The following is a 22,999-nucleotide window of genomic DNA, read 5'->3' as shown; positions in this document are numbered from 1 at the left end:
CAGCTTAATCATTAAAACCGTGCATAGTTTCTGTTTCTGAGGAAACAAGGGGGGAAAAGTCATTCACAGTGGTACAAATTACAATACATGAGCTTATCTACACAAAATATCTCTGTTCAAATAGGTAAACCTTAAAAAGATTTCAAATTAAATGCACTGTGTTGTATCAGGCTTAACCATAAAATTAATTCCGAAAATAATTTATAGCCCCTGTAAAGTCTAACCTTTATAAGTCATAGAGATTAAAAATGATTTCGATCTTGATAAAAAGGTTTCATTTTCTGCCACACAAGTTTACATAAGTGTGTGTTCTCTTGTGTGGTACGGGGGTTTTGCATATTTCGAACAGGTTTTTCTGCACTGTGTGCTATTCAAGTGAAACTTCTGTCCTGTCCTCTCCCAGGAAACTTTCCACCCTCCTTCTGTTTCACATACTCTGCATGCGCACATTATTCAAATACATTAGCTGCGTGAAGAGGCCTCTGACCTAACACATGTATTAAGTTCTTAATCAAATTAAATCACCTGGTAATCAAATGCAGCATTTTCGCAGAGGTATTGTATGTGACAGATTAACATCAGAACAGACCATTGGTAGGCGTTGGTTTATACCTGTCTCTTCTGCCTACTTCATAGCTGTTGTTTACAAAATGTTCTCATGAGGCAAAGATAATGAGCGAGGGTGATGTCATTGCCTATTCATTTTCTTTCTCTCTCTCTCTCTCTCTCTCTGTCAACTTCCAGTTCTTTATTTTTTCTACAGAGTAGGTGTGGCACTGTCTACACCTGTTCAGTACCACATAGGCATCTGCTCAGGTGACAAAAAAGAACGAATGCTCTCAGGTGCTTAAGTAAAAAGTAAAGAAGGAAGAGGCAGAAAGGCATGGTACAAAAGGGGAGGGACATATGCTGTAAACAAATGAAGTGAGGCTTAAGTAAGACACGCCTCAATCCCAGTAGCAAAAAACTGTAGGCAGGACAACAACTGCAACAGACTAGGCTCTCCTGACATACATAGTTTACAACACTGCAACAGTAGCAAGAAAAAGTACGCACAGTACGCACATGTTGAGAAGGACTGACAAAGAAACACTCACAGAAAGATACAAGAGAAGAGCAACCAGAGGAAAAGACAAGCAAATGCAAAAGAGACTCAGCAGAAATCAAGAAACGCAGCAAGTCACCTTTTAAAACTCTGCAAGGATTTTACAAAAAAGATTTTTTTTTCTCCAGACCTACATTATGGCCTCGATGGGGATGCAGATGTTTGCTAGTGGCCTCTGCCTCCTCGGTTGGGCAGGGGTCATTGTCATCTGCTTACTGCCAATGTGGAGGGTCTCGTCCTTTGTGGGCACCTCCATCGTCACCTCCCAGATTTTCTGGGAGGGTATTTGGATGGCCTGCGTGGTCCAAAGCACAGGTCAGATGCAGTGTAAACCTTACGAGTCCCTCCTTGCCCTCAGTGGTGACATGCAGGCTGCCAGAGCTCTCACTGTCATTTCAATCACTGTAGGTGCAGCAGGACTTATTATGGCCTTTGTTGGAGGAAAGTGCACCCGCTTCTTGGATGAAACTGGAAATGGGGCAAAGGGCAAGGTGGCTGTTGTGGCAGGAGCAGTGTTGATGGCTGCAGGTCTGTTCTGTTTGATTCCTACATCTTGGGTGGCTGGGGCTTTAGTGAAGAACTTCTACAGTGCCTACAGTGATGCTCAGAAGAGGGAGATTGGTGCCTGTCTTTACATTGGCTGGGGAGCATCTGTTTTGCTTGTTCTGGGAGGCGGTTTATTCATCAGCTCCGCACGCCCCATAAAAGCCCATGACACAGAGAAGAGGACGTCTGTGCGTTACCAGGTGGTTCGCTCCTACAACGGGTCCAACCTGGGGGGTTCTCATCGCAGCAGGGCGCCATCAGCAAAGTCACTGCCTGTTGGAGTGGACTACCCCAGGCCTCATGGCTATGAGGGAGTGACTTCAAAGCCCCAGCAGTACCCAAGGCCTCCATCCTATCAGTATATGTCTGAGCAGGGCTCAAAAGAGGAGTCAGAGAAATCATGGGCACCTTCAACAAAGTCACAACTGAAAAAGGCAGACTCGACAAAATCGAAACACAGTGATGTACCATCTACAAAGTCTCAGCTGAAAGAAGCAGAAATGGACACCTTATCAGTTAAGAGTGACGGGGAAGATTTATCCTCAAATCCACCAAAGACATACTTATAATATAATTACATATAATTAAATATGTGTACTTATGTTGGCACAAAAGACAGTTTACTATACTGCTATTTATAAGTTGCCTTTTCTTTGTTTGTGAGTGTGTACTGACTTTATTTGGGTATAAATATACTCCATGATGCTTCCTTTTTAAAGGATGAGATAGAAAAGTTCAGGAGTACATTTATCAACATGCCAAAGAAATGTGTGAAGAATGCGACAAATTAACTTCTAACAAATTCCTATTTAAACTCTGTTACTGTAAATGTGAAACATTAATTTGCTACCAGATATATATATATATTTTTTTTTTTTTTTTTGGTGTTTACCTCAGACTTTTAAAGTTCTCGTTTAAAATGGGCAGCAGGGTTTTACCTTCGAGTAGACACATATTTTATTAGACACATACACATTATATATTATACATTAATTGAAAGCATTACATTATTAAATGTGCTCTTTGGTGAATATCTCTATGAAGAAATTCAATTATTGAAAATACAAAGTTTTGTTATTTTGTTATTTTAATGATCATGCCATTTGGCACAGTGAAATGTCATTGCACTATGTTGGCTGATACTTTTGCATTTGCTGTTCAATAAATGACTGTGAGCTGATCTGAAAAGTATCCAGCTAATTTTTACATAATGTGAGGCACGAGGTGGAAAAGGGCCTTTTAGAATCCCCATGGACTCTCAGTCCTGTTCCTGGCAATTAAAAGCCACAGGACAAACTGGTTTGGCAGAAAGTAAAGTTACAGGCAGGTGTGCAGTGTTAAAAGAGGAAGCATTGTGTGTTTGTTGAGGATTCAACATTTAGTTTCAGTGAATCATGCTCGTATCATGTGATCATGCATGTTGTTTGAGCTGCCCAAAATGCAGTTCCTTAAATAGAAATATGCATCTGTCATGTTGTGTCATGTACAAAAGCTTTCTCTAAGGTTATGCCTGTTGCAAGCATGTCTTAAAGCATGTTTTAAGACCTGATATGACTTCACTTGTATAATCTACACTGTACTACAAAAGCATTGCACTACTCTACACATCACCAGATAAGCACCCATCCTCTTGCCTTCCCAGAGCTCTTCTTACTCCTCAGCTTCAGCTCACATGGTTTTGCATTGACGATTGTCATGGTGATTTCAGTAGGCCATGCAAATGTATCTATCTGGTGGTAACGGAAGGTAACCTGGTAACCTTTTTCTGCAGAAAGCAGGAAACATGATTAGGAGTGATCATATTTTGTATTACAGATTTTCCCTCAAGCAACATTTGCATGAAAGTGCTGAAAATTCAGTATGATTAAAACAAAAAACAAAAAGTGGCTAAACTGGATTTTACCAGGTCTGTTGACATTGCACAGCTTTCTCATGACAGCAACAGAAATGTGACTAAAACTAAGAGCTCAAGAAATCTTAACCACATCACAAAATTCTGCAGAGGTGAAGGAAAGTGTGATTGAAAACAAGATAATCTACATATGTAAACTGACCTTAAATCAACTTTGCATCATGCAAAACCTGACAGCCAGCAGACAATTTCACAGCCTTGACATTGTCGAACAATTAAACATCCACACACCCAAGAGAAAGAGCAAAATTAGGACTTACTATTAGGGCAAAAGGTAGCAAATGACTTATATGTTATTTTCTTTTTATTCCAAAGATCTCTTCAGCTCATAATGCACTGCGATAAACCCAGAGAGAAATATGACCAATAACAAAATGGGTGACTGATAAGCAGTCATCCAGCCAGAGCCTACAGATGGATAGTGCACGCAGATAGTGCATGCAGAGCAGCACTGCTATATCAGAGACAAAGATGTGAAATTTTCTGCATAAATGGACCAGCAGGAATACTGAGTGACACTTTAAACGTGGTTTTTTTTTTTTTTTTTTTTAAATTTCATACACATTGCTGTTTTGTCCTTCACAAAATGCGGTATGGTTCGAGCTTGCTTACACTGCCACCTGTTGTCCTTTTCTTCGTCTCTGGCTCCCCCACCTTCACACTTACATTTTTATTGCATTCTTTTGTTTGTCTTTAGTCTAATACAATGTAACATTTGAAAAGAACATTTAAATATATTGTTAGTCCTTGGGTGAATGAAATTAAGTCTTTCTAGCTTTCTAGACTAAGAATCGGGTCTGAAGAATCCATGTTTTATCCTCCAGAGGAGGAGGATAAAAAAGAAAGGAGGAAAGGAGGAAAAAAAAGGTTTAGTTTAACTTTTTTTGTGATTTGTGTCCACTACTGGATGAATGGAATGGAACAGATGGATAGGCTGGGTCTCACAAGGATATGAACACTGGTTGTCACTGGTAAAACATCTACACTTCATCTTGGTTGCTTAACATAAAATCCACTGTGGTGGTGTACAGAAGCATAATTGTCCAATTTCTCATCGACTTGATTAGTTTTAAAATTTAAAACAAATAGCAAATAAAGTTAATAAAGTTTTAAGCACAAAGGGGATAACCTAACATCTGAGCCAACTAAATCACTGAATTAGAAAATGTAACCACATAAACTCACTTATTAGTGGATGGCAGATATTAATGCACAAGAGACACAGTTACAGACGCAAGTTATACAACCATTTATTTAGAAAATGGTTCATTTACTTTCAATAAGGAAAAACCTGTTACTCAGTTGCAAGATACTCATTTGGTTGAAAGCAGCTTTCCATCTTTGAGCCTACTTAATTCTGCAAATGCAAAAATCAAGCCTTCCTTTTTAATCTTACGTCAATTTTATCCAGTTTTTGTTTCTTCTCTAATAAGTCTATTTTGCACCTTTGCTGGTGTGATTTTAAACCACCATACACTTTTGTGATATATGTATAATTATAGTTTCTTGTAGAGATATACAGCGCCAGATATGTAGCCATCCTCGTGCTCCGACACAGCTCTCTCCCAGTTTTCCACCTCTGTGACCTCCACACAAGTCCAAAGCCCCTCGTTCTCCATCTGCCTGAGCTCAGAGTCAAGAAAGCCTTTGTACTCCAGATTGTCCTGGTTACTTCTGGTAGTCATGCAAATGTAGCCACCTGGTGGAAAGAGATGATAGTGCAGTAAGTGATGAGAGCTCATCTTCAGTAAAGTGATGGGAAACTGTAGGTGAGACAGCACTGGAACAACAACAACAAAAACATATTCACACCTGGTTTGGTGGACTTGCACAGATCTCTGACCACAGCAGGAGGGACATGACCAAAACTTAGTCCTCCAACAATCACAACCACATCAAACGAATCTACTGCAAAAGGTAGAAAAGGGGAATTAGTGCTTTAAGGATAAGGCTTGGACTTAAAACATGGGCATAATCTTTTAACATGAAAGCATGTCCTTATAAATGGTAAATGGCCTGTATTTGTATAGCGCTTTACTTAGTCCCTATGGACCCCAAAGCGCTTTACACTACATTCAGTCATCCACCCATTCACACACATTTACACACTGGTGATGACAAGCTATATTGTAGCCACAGCTGCCCTGGGGCGCACTGACAGAAGCGAGGCTGCCGGACACTGGTGCCACTGGGCCCTCTGACCACCACCAGTAGGCAACGGGTGAAGTGTCTTGCCCAAGGACACAACGACCGAGACTGTCAGAGCCGGGGCTTCTTACCGGCAACCTTCCGATTACAGGATGAACTGCCAACTCTTGAGCCAATTAAATTTATAATTTAACAACATATAAAAATTACCTTGAGCAGAAATAAGGACAATTTCCTAATATGAGTACAGAGAATGACAATGACATAGGAAAGCAATAACAGGTAAGTGTTGTATAAAATATAAAGATAAATAATATCATATGACAATAACAGTAATTCTTTTACTTTTTAAAATTATGATTTTAGATTTCATAACAATAAAAAAACGTGAAAACAATCACTTGAAATGCGATAATTTTAAAATAGCTCTGAAAAATAGAGACACACAAGCACTAATTAAAAGCATCTTACCTGAGAACCGAAAATTTAATTACACAGTAATTAATGACTTGGATAAAATAATAATAAAGCTTTAAATACCCCACTGGATAGGCAGTGGCTCCTCTCCCAGCATGATCTGCTTCGAATCCTGGTACAACCCGCTCTGTCTTGCCAACTCCAACATAGCTTTGCTTCCATCTACCCCCACAAACTTTCCAAATCCAAGTTTCTTCAACTGTGCAACATGTTTAGGTTGTTATCAGACACATAGTTATTAAGTTGTAGAATCAAGAAAGAAAAGGTCACTACATTATAAGAAATTTCTAGACATTTATTAAGACTGAAAAAGATCAAATATCAACAATGTTTTCAAAAAAGGATTTGTCAGATATTAAATTGCAAATCACTTCATTAAGACTGCAGATTTACAGTTTCTCCCTGAGGCCATGTGTTCTTTTTCTATTTTACCTGTGTGGCCACCAGTCCTGTACCACAGGCCACATCCAATACGACGGCACCTTCACGATCTCCACTGAAATGGGAAGAGATGCAGTTTGCTGCCAGAGTTGGTGCACGGTAATCCAGGACAGCCACATCCTACTCAAAAACATGAACAGTTACCCATTAATTATGTATGAAACACATACATAACATTGTTCCATCAGATAAATCCTATAGAACTGTAATTTGTACTCTTTTACTTTATATTACATATGTAACGATAAATTTCACAACATTGTATTTTCAGATGCATATTCTTCTTATAATAAAATTGCACTGTGCTAACAATTTATTTTATTGACCTGGAAAAAAGTACCAATATTTTCACTATTATCCATTAGATATCCATCCAAAAGATTAGTACGTGTCAAACATTGCTAAAAAATTACAGTAGACTAAAGGTGATACCATACAAAACAACAGAGTGACAAATGTAACACTAGTGCCTAAAATTATAACAATACAGATAACATTTAAGCATGTAAACTACAAGGAACTAGAATAGAAAAACAAGCCATATAGGCAGTGATGTGGCTAATAATAAAAATCAGCAAGTATTAGTAAAATATAAAAGGTAAGGTTATCTCACCTGATCATAGTTCTCTGCCCAGGAGTTGTAAAAGGAGACCTTGTCCGTTGATGTTGTGTTTTTATGGGCTGATAGAATAACTGCTTTCACATTTTCAAATGTGTTAGCCACAGCTGACATTATATACACACCTGCTGAGAAGAAACAAACATAGTCAAGCAAAATCATAACAACCAGAGACTCCAAGTGTGCATACACATTACAGATACAGTTTTAATTTGTTCGTCTACTCAACAGATCTGTTGACTACTTTCACATTAGCCTAATTAAAGAGCAAAAATGAACAATTTTGGAAACTAAAACCAGCATACGTTTGTCTGAACAGACTGAATCATTAATCAATTAACACAACAGCTGCACATTATTATCATTATTTTTTATTGTATTATTATAACTTCTGCAATGTAGTAAATAACACGGGCTCTTTCGGCTTGCAGAAGACACAATCTGCTGCATACATACATATATGTATACGTGTCAAGATACAGAGACAGGGTGCCAGTTTACCAGCGGTCGTCTCCCTGGATCTTTCTTCTTTCTCCGTTCACACTCCAACAATAAAGACAGGATTACTGCTGCAAACTGAATCGGGGACACCGAGAGCCTGTGCAGCAACACCAGGAAGCAACCAATGACTGTATAAAAGGGCGGGCAGGCTATTCCCTCAGTAAAGTCTTTCAGGTAAAGAGGCAGCTTTCTCTGCTCTTTTTCCGCCATAAAGAGGCGTTTACATTCTTTCAGATTATTTTCTTTCCTATACATTTTATTTTATAGTATGTGATCTTTGCTATATGCTGCATTCACGGCCACACACCACGCCTGGAACCAGTATTTCCCAACAACCACCGAAGGAGGCCTTTGAACTCACGCTTGCTCATGCGCAGTAGCGTTATCCACAGTTGCTATTCGTGTTCCCACCTGTAGAGTGTTTGGGAATCAAAACAAAAATCTTCTGGAAAGTCGTCCTAGATTTTAACAGAAAGCTAACCCACCTAAAACCGAGAGAGTTAGCACAGTTGTTCCCAAGTGTTATTTGAATCAGCTTTAACATCTGAATTTCGCTTAATTAGATGTATTTCATCATGGGAGTTTCTCAAAAGTTTTGCTCTTTCTACAACTTTTTCTGCTCGGTTTTCGTGGCATAGCTGGGAAGCTAACTGCTGTTTGTTGTAGTAAATGTTAGCCTAGCATTGCTCTCCCCACACAAAAGCCCTGCCTCTTCTCAGAGTTGTTGGACACCAGAAGTTTCAAACTTTATTAAGCGGTAATGGCCCCATCTAACTTTTTAATGCATGTTGTTTTGATTAATTTTTTTCGTATCTCTAAAACCGCTGGAAAAACTAAATTATCGTTTGGATGCTAAAGAGAACATGATCAAGAAGCAGTTCCTTCCATGCGCTTAACACCGTAAATTACATTAAAAACATGCTACTTAAGTCATGAGTTGGTTCATCGTATCACTTGTTAAATGTAATTTGTAGCTCTATAATCTGTTGTGTTAATTTTTTTCCACAGCTTTTTGACCGAAACGTCTTCAAAATGTCTATCCTGGGATTAAAGAAGAAGCAGCCAAAGACTTTTAAAGTCAAAGTTATCACTATGGATGCTGAAATGGAGTTTAGCTGCGAGGTATGGATATATGCGAGCCTGTATGATATGTCGAAGTATAATAATTAACTGTGATTACATTTTTATATATAATCTTTGGCTCATTTAAAATGAACCCCCAGATTAACAGTAAAGAATTGCTTGAAAAGTCCATGCATCACACCTTGCAAAAGTTAAATTGGGCAAAATTGTACGAGGCCTTTCACTGGTTTTAAACGTGAAGGGCACTGCTGTAATCTAAGACGCATGTCATGCAACCTCATGTGTGGGTTTACCCAGGAGATAGTTTATCAGCAGCAGTTATAGATCCTGACACACGTTATCTTGTGATTGATTGAGCAAGTAAATGACAGTCAACAATGGCTATACTCATGTGGGGCCTCTGCTGTGTGAAATAATACCGCTGCTTTCCCCCCACAAACATTGATATGTTATCTTTTTAAACCACAGCTCATTTTTGTCCTGTGAAAGATTACATTTCACAGGATACATTAGATTCTTGGGGATGTGTCCCACCTACACTATAACACACTGCAGGGAGCCCTGCCAGTACACCAGGATTGAAACATTCTTATAATAATTATTCTTACATTTTTCTTTATATTGAGACAGGACAGTTAAAGGGCTCCAGCTGCAAATACCCTTGCTTTGAGCATTTTCACTTGCTCATATCTTTCTAACTCTTTTCTTTTCAGGTCAAGTGGAAAGGTAAAGACCTCTTTGACCTGGTATGTCGAACTGTTGGTTTGAGGGAGACCTGGTTTTTTGGACTTAGGTACACAGTAAAGGATACCTATGCCTGGCTAAAACCAGACAAGCGGGTAAGTGAAGGAATAATTCTAAGGAGATTGGCTCTGAGATCCAAAGATAAACAAATAAACCCCCAATTAAAAAAAAAAAAAGAGTGTAAAATGTCAATAAAAACATGGCGCAATAATTTACAGACCTCATAGAGCCACATGTTATTCACAATAGACTATAAATGCATATAAAATCTTTGAACGGCAAAAATGTCCCATTTTAGGAAAGTTGGGACAGGGTCATGTTTACCACTGTGAAGCATGCACTATTCTTTTAATACCAGCCTGTAAAAATCTGGAAAAGGAAGAGAGCCGCTGCTGGATTTCTGGGAGATGAATGTTGTCCCGTTCTTGTCAGAGTTAATATTCTAGTTAATATTCTAGCTTTTTCGTATTTTTTTGTACCATGGAGTACCAAATGATTTCAGCTGGTGAACTGCAGCCAGGCAGTACCTGGACTCTACTATGAAGTATGGAATTATGGAAGGCTTTCCCGGAAAAAGAGGTCACCTGGATATTTGGAAGGTTATACAGGTTGCTTAAATAAGACATTTATATTGGCTAGATCAGTCAGCGTTGTATTTCAGCGTGCAAATATTTCTTCATGCTGGAAGAGAGAAATTCTAAATGAGTTGAGAAATTTGTTTTCCGTGGAATGGAACATGATGTTTTCTATGTTCTTCTGTAAAACGTATATGGCTTTATAGGATCTGCAGATCACTGTATTCTGCCCAATACCCCAACTTTTTTTGAATGGTTGTATAAACACAATATAATAACTTTTCCTTTTCATCTTTCATCAAGGTCTTGGACCAGGAGGTTCCTAAGGACTCTCCCATAACATTTAATTTCCTTGCTAAATTTTTCCCGGAAAAAGTAGAAGAAGAGCTGGTTCAAGAAATAACTCAACACCTCTTCTTCTTACAGGTACTCTGATAACTTTGTGGTGAAACCTTTAGGTGAATTTCTTTCTTTTAGTTTATTTTGAATTTTAACTCGACCTGTGTGTAGCATTTACCTCACGTCTAAGAAGCTTTTATGTAGCTCAGTACATGTTCACACATGTTGTCAAACTCTTGTTTAGGTAAAAAAACAGATATTAGATGAAGAGATATTCTGCTCCCCTGAAGCTTCAGTTCTGTTGGCATCATATGCCGTCCAAGCTAAGGTAAGAAAATTTGGAGGGTCAAATTCTCACTAAACCAGCAGTTGCTCGGCCTTCTTTTATCTGAAAATAATTAGTCTCCTGGAGTACATTTGCTGCTGGAGACCATCATGCAAATATGAAACAAAATCAATATAATGCAGATTAGTTATATGGACAGCATGAAGAGCAGTGCATTCATGAGATACAAAAGGGCTAAAATTTGATAAAGGGCAACTTATTTACTGCACAGATCCTAATGACCTTTGTTATTCAACCAAACTCTGAATAAATATTTTCCTCTGTGTGTCATTAATGTTTGATTTGTTGTTTACTGTTGTTTCCCTTTCAGTATGGAGACTTTGATACAAACTTCCATAAACCAGGCTTCCTGGCACAAGATGAGCTTTTGCCAAAAACAGTAAGTATACAGGTCTCTGCAGATTTGACCTATGAAAACTGGTGCTTCCCAGAATTATTTTCTTTTGTTAGCAGTCATTTCTGGCCGAGTTTGTCAGACACCATCTGTGCATTCAGTGTATTAACATTTTCCCTGTGATCCTGTGTCTTTATCCCAGGTTGTGATGCAGTACCAAATGACAGCAGACATGTGGGAGGAGAAGATCACAGCTTGGTATGCCGAGCACAGAGGCCTCGCCAGGTACAGCTGACCCAGGGGGCTGCTGAAGACCAGCATGTGAAGACTTATTAACACCTTTAGCAAAAGATTGCACGAGATCATGTAGTTTAAGTGTAATCGGTGTATCATTGTGTGATCCCCTTTCTTATTTTCACATCGTCCATATAGAGATGAAGCTGAGATGGAATACCTAAAGATTGCTCAGGATCTTGAGATGTATGGTGTCAGCTACTTTGAAATTACTGTGAGTGTGAATTAGTATGACTTGATTTCACATTTTTGAATCTGACATTTAACTTTGCTGTCTCTTGGGTTAACATTTGTGTTTCTACATATATTGGCAGCAAAATAAGAGGGACACAAACCTCCTACTTGGAGTTGATGCCCAGGGTCTTCACATCTACAGCCCCAACAGCAAACTCGCCCCTAACAAGTCCTTTCCTTGGAGCGGCATCCGTAATATCTCCTATAGTGAAAAGGAGGTAAGGGCAAGGAGTGGGCTGTCCTGCAGACAAACTGGGCATAATGCTCACATCCAAAATAATATGCTTAAAATACTCTTAGATTGATATATTTTGTCTGCAATTTTTTTGCCTCTCATTACGTTCCTGCCACCTGAATTGAAACACTTGTGGGTATTTTTAAATGGCTGTTTTGTATTACTGTGTCTGTGTATCTGAGAATCCATTAAAAACATAAATGCAGCATTCATGGGCACGCTTGGATTGTATTCCACATCTTTGGTCCTATTCCAACAAATTTGTATTTTCAACATTTTAATGTCATCCAGTCATTCTGGCCTAGGGAAGAGTTGGTGAGTACAGATTCAGTAACAGTGAAAGTGATCAACAGTGAGTAACAGCCAGCAACCTCCATGGAGGTTGCTGGCTGTTACTATATGAATTCCGTTACAAGGTTTGCTGCACTAGAAACTCTCTTGCAATTTGTTTTGGGTCCTAACAGACACTTTGATTCATAATTTATTTCAAACATGTAAACAATATACAGGTACATTTAGAAAAGAAAATAAGAAAGAAAAAATAATATACAAAAAAAAATCAATACATTTCAATATAGCTACCGTTCTGATTAATTTACATGTTGAAACGGAGTGGGAAGAAGTAAACGCTTATTTAATCCCACCCCTTTGCCATAAATTATCAGTTAATATTTAGTCAGCTTCCTTACTGCTATAATTTGTAATAAAAGTAGTGAACAGATTTCTATAATATCACATCATGATTTATTTATTTTTTTAAATAGAGACATTCACTTAATTTTAATATTTTCCTTTTCTTTTCAACCATAGTTTGTGCAAATATACCAGATTTCCTGGAAACACTCGTTAAATACTAGCTGAGTGTAAGTCTGGACAATATATTGAGTTTTTAAGACATATTAAAAAGGATGCGGGATGAGACAATGTTGTTTATGTTTCATTAAAATTATACTCGGATGAGCAGCCGTAGCACATTCGACTAAAAAGAAAAGATCACTGGCAAGCTTCTTGGAACATAGACTGTGATGCTGATTCTCTCAAATGGTGGAAGGAACATAAAGTTGGCTATCCAGCAATGAACTGCCTGGCCAAAAATGATCTTTGTGTGTCAGCTACCAGACACCCTTATGAAAAGCTTTTCAGTTACAGCTTAACAATGTAACCTGTCACAGGGCATCTTGCTCTGTTTTGTTGTTGTTGTTTTTTATATATCTATATCTATATGTATATATCTTTATAATTATTCCCAGTTTTTACAAAGAAACTCACTGGCTAGAAAAAAGGATAAAATTTTCCTCATTTTATTCCATTTCATACTTTTGCATGCAAGCGTTGCATTTTCTTGATTGCACAAATGTGAGTCTTTGGTATGCAAGAAAATAACATTTTATTTAAGGGGCATTGTTATTTAATATATGCAGATAATTAACTTTTCTTATTTATATTTTTGTAACATTTTCCATGTACATCTTAAGTTGTATGTTAACAAACGTGCCTGTGTGACATTTGGTTTTGATTTTGAACTGCCTTTTTGTTATATTATTACAGCCTTACAGCTGTGTATTGGAAACTGCTTTCTTTCAGTGTCATATTTTCTTTCATATTGATCTGTTGTAAACTGTGCTCTCGGTTAATCTGCATGTTTTGTTTTGTTTTTCTGTTTTCATGTTGTTCCAGTTCACAATCAAACCTCTGGACAAGAAGAAAGATGTTTTCAAGTTCTACTCATCTCAGCTGCGTGTCAACAAGCTGGTTGGTTTGCCTCTGTGTTTGTGATGTCATCTACTTAAAGGTTAAATGTTGTATGTCGTAAGTTTGTGCTGATTATGTTTCACCTGACTCCTTAGATCCTGCAGTTGTGCATTGGGAATCATGATTTGTTTATGAGGAGGAGGAAGGTGGACTCAATTGAAGTGCAGCAGATGAAAGCTCAAGCCAAAGAGGAAAAGGCCCGCAAGAAGGTCTGTGGTCTCAACTCCATTGGAACATCACATTAGATAGGATGCTCACAGTGATCCATCATAAATCTTTTATTGTGGTTAACAAACTTTAAATGGTCCGCCATGTAGATGGAGCGCCAGATCCTGGCACGGGAGAAACAGATGAGGGAGGAAGCGGAACGGGCAAAAGAGGAAATGGAAAGACGGCTGTTCCAGCTGCAGGATGAGGCACGACTGGCTAATGAGGCACTGGTGAGAATATTGTCATTTACGGTACCTGAGATAACTGTTGGATTTTCAGAGTTTATCTTATGCAACTTTGTAAAAATTTGGATTAAATGTTAAATAAATTTTGTCCAGCTGCGATCTGAGGAGACAGCAGACCTGCTGGCAGAGAAAGCTCAGATTGCTGAGGAAGAAGCGAAGCTGTTGGCCCACAAAGCTGCAGAAGCTGAGCAAGAGAGGCAGAGGTTAGAGGTCACAGCCATGAAGACCAAGGAGGAGAAGAGGCTCATGGAGCAGAAGATGAGGGAGGCGGAGCAGCTGGCTGTAAAACTGGTGGAGCAGTCTGAGCGGAGGTCTGAAATCATTTGAGTTTTTATTTGAGATATTTTCATTAGTTAAAATTTAATCCCCTTATAACTTTTGTCCGTGCATAACATTTATCAACTGGTAACTAAATAAATGAAACACTATTAATAAAAGTCCTCTAAAAATATTTCACATAAACCTGCAAAGATTTAGCCGAAGCTGGCATGTGGTGGTAATTTTAAAAAGAGTTTTCCACTTATTCTATTTTCAAAATGAGTAAAAAAAAAGATGCAGGAAACCCGAGATATGCTTTTGATTCCATCCAGTTTTCTTCCCTCTCAAAACCCAGCATTCCTCCTCAACCACCAACAGCATTGGGGTTCACTTCTAAAATGAATGTGTTAGAAAAACTGGGTCTGTTGCTCTGTCATTATCTTGATTCTGTTATAACATTAAGGCTGGGTTTAAACATGCATTGTTAAACTCAAAGGCACATGATCCCTTAAACTTAATTACTGAAATCACCTAAACTCAACCTAAACCTAAACTGCTATATATAAATGTGCTAACTGTGCTATGCATAAATAGGTCTGCAAATCACTTCGATAGGAGGATAAAAGCCCCCCAATTGTCATGTCATCGAGAGACACATGATGATCTTCATGTCTTTGATAAGAAGCCTATAATGCTTCATTTGTGTTCCTTTTGTTTCAGAATAAGTTGTAAAAAGAAAAGAAAAAAGTACTGCTCTGATAATAATCACATGTATTTACTTTACTCTTAGTTGAACTGACTAAATCTTTGATTCCAGGTTGAAGGAAGCTGATCACCTGAAACAGGACCTGACTGAGGCAAAGGATGCTGAGAGGAGAGCCAAGCAGAAGCTGCTGGAGATCACCAAAACAACCTACCCTGTACGTTGATCACACTACTGCTTCTCTGATCTCTGTGATGCCTGGATTTCTTTTGTAGATTGAAGGAGTTTGTTTTCATTATAAAAGCTCTGATCTCCGTGTTATTACGCTGCAAAGGCCATTGATTAGCTGCTCTAGGTAATTTATGAGCTTAATATGGACCATCAATTTGAGATCTTCAAAGTTATTTTTTTAGGGAGGATTATCCTTGTTCTATAACTTCCCTCATTTATTTCTTGAAGTTAGCGATTTCATGTCTCCCAGAATGTTTTTAATGGCAAGAGAAGAGGTGCGAAATCTGTGGGTGTTACTAGTATTGCAGATTTATATTTATTAGTGTGGATAATTGACGAGAAAAAACCCACAAAACATTAATGTGTTTTATATCATTCACTATAAATGGACTTTGTTAGTAACCAAGTTAGAGAAAGCTGTATGCTTTTATGTGTTATTGCTCAAAATGAGGGATTTCAAATAGCAGTGGTATTACACACAAAACTGAATGTTCTGGACCAAGGCCAGGAAGATCGTGAAGGACCTCAGCCATCCCAACAACAGACTGTTCTCTCTGTTGAGGTCAGGAAAGCGATTCCGATTTCTTCATACATTCTTATATAGTTCTATATTGTGTATTGTGTATTTTGTTGTACAGTTATTTTATTTTCAACTTTAATTTATATATTTTATCTTATTCTTCCCAGTTAAATTTACCCTTCATTCTAATTTGTGTTGTACAGTTATTTCATTTTTAACCTTAATTTATATTTTATTCCTTCCTAGTTAAATTTACCCTTTTTAATTTTTCATATTTATTTCCTATCTTATTCATAGCCTTTCCTTTTTTGTTTTCTTTAGGTCACAAGCAGTTGTCCAAGCATTTCACTACATATCGTACTGTGTATGACTGTGTACGTGACAAATAAAATTTGAATTTGATTTGATAATGATAATTCAGTGAATTATTTTGGTTTTTTGCCCTCATATGACCCCAGATTTTAAAAGTGTAATGTGCTTTACCTTTGTGAATATTTATACTTAAATGACATCTGTGTGCTTGTCTTCCAGCTCATAGCAGCTTATTCTGCTCCCCCTGCTCCTCCTGCTCCTCCTGAAGCAGCCGACTTTGCCTGCGAGTCACCACCTGCACGCCTCGACTTCAAGGACTCCGACATGAAACGGCTCTCTATGGAGATTGAGAGAGAGAGGTAAGCCGGGGTTTAAATCCCCTGCAACGGCACTTTAGAGTGACAGTTTGGCTGTTTGTTGATGATACTGTGGCATGCATAAATACAGGCTGGAGTACATGGAGAAGAGCAAACATCTTCAGGACCAGCTGAAGGAGCTCAAGTCTGAGATCGAGTCTCTGAAGCTGGAGGAGCAGCAGCAGCAACAGGCCAGTCTCTACAACCTGCACAGTGAGGCGAGGGGGTACATCCCAGAGCCCGTCTACATAGCTCACAGCAACGTACGTATGAGCCATTCATGTAATGTCATTAGTTTTATTGATGCTTAGTTATGTGTCAGAGTGTTAGTATAACCAAACCAGTAACTGCAGCTCACGCCCACTAATGATCCTAAGACCCAAACTCTTCCACAGCATGCATTTTGAATTTCTTTGATATTTGTGCTGATTGGGACCTGATGAATGTAAAAACAAAGAATTACCAGATTTTTTTTTTTTTTTTTTACCTTATTTTTGTTTTTAAGAAAAATGAGAGCCACATATGAGGATATTCGTTTAAAAATTTGATAGAACAGTAGCAGTATAATGTCCTCGTAAGTGGATACCAGGCCCTTGTAGAGCAAAATTGAGTATTTTGGTCTAAATAACCCAAAACGTGATGCCCACATATGTGGATGCCAGGTCCTAGGAGGTTAATCAGGTTGTGAACAAACATCTGATATCCAAACATAACCTTTTCATTCAAAATGAAATTTTGGACAGTTTAAGTGCAAAATGTAATTTTTTGGGGTAATATTTCTTAAAATTTCAAAAATTCTAGATTAACATTAACATGCAAAAAGCAGATTGTGTTTATCATTTATTTTTATCTTATATTATCTCCTAAGGTCATTGATTGTTTTCATTTGTAGCACATTTATAAATGTTCTAATTTAAAAACTCTTCAGCATAAACTAGGTTTACAAGAAACACGCAGTCCACCACAATCAGTTCAGTTGAATTCAGTTTTTATTTGGCCTGTGTACTCACTGCATCACTGGTAATTACTGTTTGTCCTGTTGAGCTTGAATCACTGCTGGAATTTCAGATCTCATTATCCAAAGGACAACCAGAGCACCACAATATCTCTCGAACACGAATTTAAGAAAAGTCTAGATTAAAGAAAATGTTATAATGATGACAAATAAGGTTTAAAGTGGAGTGGTACTGTACTCAAAGGTTATCCATCGTCCTGGCTTTCTTTCATATTAAATTCAATCCTTTGACTATACTAATGTGAAAACATCTTCAAAGGAATTGCTTTTGTTATGTCAATATTTTACCACATAGAAGAAAATGATTTCAAATTGCATCTTAACATGTAACACAAACCGTTGCACTTCGAATTCTCGCATTTCTGTTTCACCGAGTTAGCCCTGAAGATAGCAGGATGTAATATGCAGCCGTATACTGATGATTCAGTTAAATTAAGGATATACCGGATCAGCAGACTTGGTAAATAGTTACTGTTGTAAATACTTTGTAATGCCAAAAGCATTTATGTGGCAAATATGAAATACTTGAAAATGTTTGCATTTGTATTTTTAGAATTACTGATTACTCCATGATTGCTCATGCTTCTCTTGTTTTGCAGAGAAACTCTGCATACATGTCTCAGATGGCCTTCTTTGAAGAAGTGTGATCCTGGCCCTTTAAAATTGAGGGAGCAGTTGCTGTGACGCTCTGCTTCCTCAGCCTGTTTGGTTAACGTTTACCTGACTGAAGCTAACAGACAGAAACTCTATGTTCTTTGGAAAGACTTTGAAATGAACTAATAACACTTGTGTGGCTTCCTGCGCAGACTGTTAGATTAAGTTTTGCCACCTGCAACACCTGCAGCATGTCAGCATCTAGAAAGAGTGCATTATTGGATGAGCGCTTCTTCAAGATATGTTGCTGAGGAGTTTTTATTTCATGCTTTTTGTTTGGTTTTAATGAATACTTAGCTGTAATGTGGTCAAATACAGAACTATGCCTGCTTAATGTCGAGATATCCATTTGTGCCTTAAAATACTTTAAGACTGGGATTGTGTTAAAAAAGAAATTACGCTGCAACGTTGGCAAAGTTCAGATCAGTTGTGATGTCAGCTGCGATGAATGTCGTAAACAGGGTTCCTTCCACAGAAGCAAGATATTCTTCAGGCATGGGTTAGAGTTCAGATTTACCAACTGTTGTTCAGTAACACTCTGAACGTAGACTGTATGTAAACGAAAGGCTCTGGCCCCAATATATAGAAATCTATGAAAAACAATCTTGCTGCTCATCTTATTTTATTACCTAAACACTTTGGTGATGAAGTTATGGTCTCACTCTAGCTTCTAAGGTTGTTTTGTGCTTTATAAATAACGTCCCCATTTAGAGTGTAACAGATGATAAAATGCATGTGATTTACAGTGTGGTTTCCTTCTGACTGACAAAATACCGTCATACGAGGATGTAGTGCGTCTGGTTTCTCACTCACTCAGATCCTCCTCTTGCTTAAAATGCCTGGTTTTAAAAGGCATGAACATATATACATGGTGGTGCTGCCAGTGGATGCTTCTCTGCTCCTACTGTCTGGCTCAGGAGATCTGACAAAGATCGCTGACCTATTCATGCATAAAATGCCAGACTTGTGTCCACTTTTGTTGATGTTTTAGTGAAAGAAATGCCAAAACAAAGGCAACAGAGAAAAACTTTCCACAAGTGAAAAGTTGTTTCACATTATTTTAGTCTTTTAAACATGTTTAATTTGATATGTCGACATCAGTAATCTGACTTTAGGCTAACTTAATGTTCAGTCGCTGTTATTAACATTAAGTTATATTAGCTAAAGAGGAAAAAATGGAAAGGTTTTTATTAATGTAATAAATTAGAGTTGAACTGAGAATGATATTTGGCTACTGTTGTTGTATGTGTTCTTATTAGGTACTTCTAAGTAGAGCAGGGCAATATGACCAAAAATATTTATCACGATATACATTTGAAAATTTGCGATAACGATATAACTGACGATATAATTGACACTAGACAAAACACTTTACAACTCCACAACTTTATTAATGCAAAAAAAACCCATCAATGTATTTTCACTTAAACAAGCAGCTTTTTATGTGCATTAAATGGTAAATGGCCTGCATTTGTATAGCGCTTTTCTAGTCCCTAAGGACCCCAAAGCGCTTCACACTACATTCAGTCATTCACCCATTCACACACCCATTCACACACTGGCGATGGCAAGCTACATTGTAGCCACAGCTGCGCTGGGGCGCACTGACAGAGGCGAGGCTGCCGGACACTGGCGCCACCGGGCCCTCTGACCACCACCAGTAGGCAAACATGGGGTTAGTATCATTAAAGTTATATAAAAATGTAACAGTGCAAATGCAAATTCCTTGCTGACAGTTTAACCAAAAGGCATTTCCAGTGGAAATTGGCCGACATATCGGCAACAGACCATGTATAATATCCACAAAACTTAAAAAGAGGTTATACACACACAATACGGTAATATTATGTTGAAGCACAGTACGTATCACTCCGCGAGGCTCCTGCCTACGATAGCCGTAATGCTCCGACAATCCATCAAGCAGTGCGGGTTCATAGCTTAGCAAAGTCATACTAACACATTTGACAGATTGCTGAGCGCCGTGTACCACATAAAATCGTTTCGAGGTCAGTAAACACAACCAGAATTCATACATAAGGCACACAGGATTATGAGGGGCGCTGTCGATTTTCAGAAAAATCAAAGGATTGATTTTAAGTGTGCCGTATTTTCCAAACAACACGGTAATAACGACGGCCCGCTAGCATGCTCTACCGCAAATAGTGCTTTGTTATGTATCTGACGGATGAAAGCCAAACCAGTCCCACACCACTGAAGTTGCAGCATTTTTACAAACCAATTCTGGTTCATCCGTTTCATTTAACGATCCACTTTCGCTCTTCTCATTCTGTGTCGCCGCCATGTGCGTATGTAAACAAAGGCACTGCGCATGCGCGTTTTACCCATATTCTATCGCGATATTTCATTTTCCTGTCGTTGCCCAAAATTACACCGGTATTACCGTGAACGGTATGATATGGCCCAGCCCTACTTCTAAGTACTTAAGAAAAGAAAAATCTGCCCGAGTGTACCTGAAGCACAAAGAAATGGACAGAAATATAAATTTATGTACAGAAGAGACTTTGAGCCGCATTACAAGTCAGGAGACTCCTTTGGTGGTCCTACGTGTTTCTTTTACTTGGTTTGTGAAATGCCTTCAATGAAATCATCACACAGGAGCCTGTATTGTTTAATAGAAATGCTGTAAAATCTTGAGCTCTGCCATTTCAAGGTTTTATATTTTGTACTTTACTGCTGATGTGCCTTAATTTTATGTTATTTTATTTTTTGCTGTTACACTTTAAGACACTAAGATTTTATTTGGTGTCGTTGTGCTTTTTGATCTTAGTATTAGGGTGACTTTGATATCTTTCTCTTAATTCCTTGACAGAGTGGCAGATGGATGGCTTTTTTTTTTTTCCCCCACATCACACACTTCTCAGGGTTAGTGTTAAACACCCCACGCCTTCACCGTCACCACCACCAAAGATGCAGTATGGTATCTAACAGCGTTTAAATTAGGTTTAATAATAATACGCATGTAGAAGACTAATGCAGCGATCTTTAGACTTCTTTTATATTCTGAAAAAAAGCAGCGGCTGGATGTGCTCATTGATCGTGTTTGTTTATTTGACCAGCCTATCAGAGAGATTAAATTATGGGCTCAACATGGGGTCGTTACACTAACCTTGGTATTGTGTAAATGGTATTTTCCTTTGAAGTGTTCTTAAGTGCTTTGTTTTTTCTGTTTTTACCTTATTTATTTGTGCTGTAAGTCCTCAATTAACGTCACATTTGCTTGATATCTGTTATTGGGGGGAGAGCGGGTGTTTGTAATTTAGTCTTTTATTTTTCTATAATGAGATTCAAATCCAGTGTTAAAGAATGATTTCACATCAAAAAATGTTGGGTTATGTTTAATTTGAAGTGACAAAATGTTACAGTTTCATGAGTTTTGTCACTGATTTGTAACCAAGTTATTTTGTGTATATTATTTCATAACAATGATAATACAACAGTGTGACTGTCCTGTCTGATCTGTCTTCTCATAGATTATGAGTCAGGCATATACACAGCAATTTAAGCGTGAGGAAGCGCTTTCAAAGCAGCTAAGGCTGTGTGATACAATAAATGAAAGTTTGCTAGATCTGATGATGCAGGTGTGGAAATTATCTGTGCATTATGTTATTTTGTTTATTGGAAACGAGTTAAAACAGAAAGCTAAACCATGCTAAAATGAAATTAAAAAGGCATTTAAAAGAAACTGACAAATTGTCAGTGTCATAATTACAGCAATCAAATATTAGCAAAAAAAATTAAGACAATGGAAAGATGTTTATGTAATGAAACAGTATAGCAACACTTGATGATTTGAAGGTGAGAATAATCCAAGACATGACTGTTTTGTGTTAATAATCCCTGTATTTTGAGACAAACTAAAATCTTCTAAACCTAACCAACAGTTTTGCACACCCTTAATCAAACTGGCAGTAAAAATAAATTAAACAGTAGGAGAAACAACTCCTGGTCTACAGGTTTGCAGCCTTTGCATTTCCACCATCAGGTCCATCCATCTGCAGGTCCTGAGGCAGCAAAACAGTCCCAGATCATCATACTACCACCACCATATTTTACTCTTTGTTTGATGTTCCTTTTCTGAAATGCTGTGTTACTTTTACGCCAGATGTAATGGGACACGCACGTTCCAAAAACTTTTGTCTAGTCAGTCCACAGAGTAGGAGTCTCACAGCTTTAGAGATGGCTTTATAACCGTTTCCAGACTCATTTACTTTGTTTCTTATTTGTTCCTAATTTTCCTTGGATCACAGCTTGATGTCTGGCTTTTGAGAATCTTTCAATCTACTCTGCTTTATCAGGCGGGTCCTATTTGAGTGATTTCTTGATTGGAAACAGGTGTGGCAGTAATCAGGCCTGGGTGTGGTTAGAAGAACAGCTTTCCAAAGATGTGATACACCACAGTCAGTTTATTGCTTTTCCACACAGGGCCATGTAGGTAGGTTTGGATTTTTTTACCCCTTAATAATAAACACCTTCCATTAAAAACTACATTTTGTGTTTACTTGTGGTATCTTTGACTAATATTTAAATTTGTTTGATGATCTGAAACATTTAAGTGTGACAAACATCCAAAAAATAAGGAACATTTCATCAATCTAACAAATTGTTTTGATACCTAAATTTTGGGGACTATAATAAAGCTATTATAAACTTGCAGCAAGATATAAGTCATGTTTTTGTATCATATTTCAGGGTATCAATCTTCCTCACATTAGAAATTAATACTAAAGTTGTTTGAAAATATGAAAAGAAATTCAGTACCTGGACAAAAGTCAGTAAGTGGTGATGAACT

The 22,999-nt window shown here is 37.9% G+C and overlaps 3 protein-coding genes across 7 annotated transcripts; 2 read left to right on the top strand and 1 right to left on the bottom strand.

Moving 5' to 3' along the window:
- The first annotated feature begins 534 nt into the window (after positions 1 to 534).
- On the top strand, positions 535 to 2,831 carry LOC113030351 (claudin-4-like). The gene has a single exon (XM_026181737.1). It carries the CDS (start codon positions 1,243 to 1,245, stop codon positions 2,218 to 2,220), a length of 978 nt encoding a protein of 325 aa, XP_026037522.1. The 5' UTR covers positions 535 to 1,242; the 3' UTR covers positions 2,221 to 2,831.
- A 1,957-nt stretch (positions 2,832 to 4,788) lies between these two features.
- On the bottom strand, positions 4,789 to 8,164 carry mettl27 (methyltransferase like 27). Of its 5 annotated transcripts, none has more exons than XM_026181738.1 (6): positions 8,111 to 8,164; positions 7,243 to 7,373; positions 6,621 to 6,749; positions 6,252 to 6,387; positions 5,376 to 5,471; positions 4,789 to 5,262 (listed from the first exon to the last, which is right to left on the bottom strand). In XM_026181738.1, the coding sequence occupies exons 1-6, from the start codon at positions 8,118 to 8,120 to the stop codon at positions 5,060 to 5,062; spliced, it is 705 nt and encodes a 234-aa protein (XP_026037523.1). In that variant the 5' UTR covers positions 8,121 to 8,164; the 3' UTR covers positions 4,789 to 5,059. The 5 variants fall into 5 exon arrangements, with proteins under 5 accessions (XP_026037523.1, XP_026037526.1, XP_026037524.1 ...); XM_026181741.1 differs by lacking the exon at positions 8,111 to 8,164 and adding an exon at positions 7,705 to 8,051; XM_026181739.1 differs by lacking the exon at positions 8,111 to 8,164 and adding an exon at positions 7,750 to 8,051 and having other exon boundaries at positions 7,243 to 7,376.
- Positions 8,165 to 8,439: 275 nt separating this feature from the next.
- On the top strand, positions 8,440 to 19,413 carry nf2b (NF2, moesin-ezrin-radixin like (MERLIN) tumor suppressor b). The gene is made up of 17 exons (XM_026181736.1): positions 8,440 to 8,506; positions 8,758 to 8,871; positions 9,546 to 9,671; positions 10,455 to 10,577; positions 10,735 to 10,818; positions 11,147 to 11,215; positions 11,373 to 11,455; positions 11,603 to 11,678; positions 11,779 to 11,916; positions 13,611 to 13,685; positions 13,781 to 13,894; positions 14,003 to 14,125; positions 14,234 to 14,451; positions 15,216 to 15,318; positions 16,384 to 16,523; positions 16,612 to 16,783; positions 18,135 to 19,413. Exons 2-17 carry the CDS (start codon positions 8,782 to 8,784, stop codon positions 18,180 to 18,182), a joined length of 1,782 nt encoding a protein of 593 aa, XP_026037521.1. The 5' UTR covers positions 8,440 to 8,506; positions 8,758 to 8,781; the 3' UTR covers positions 18,183 to 19,413.
- The last annotated feature ends 3,586 nt before the right edge of the window (positions 19,414 to 22,999 follow it).

Source organism: Astatotilapia calliptera, chromosome 10, assembly GCF_900246225.1.
Source record: "Astatotilapia calliptera chromosome 10, fAstCal1.2, whole genome shotgun sequence".
Lineage (NCBI taxonomy): Eukaryota > Metazoa > Chordata > Actinopteri > Cichliformes > Cichlidae > Astatotilapia > Astatotilapia calliptera.
Note: the sequence above shows the minus strand (reverse complement) of the source record. Positions and strands in the feature narration are given on the sequence as shown.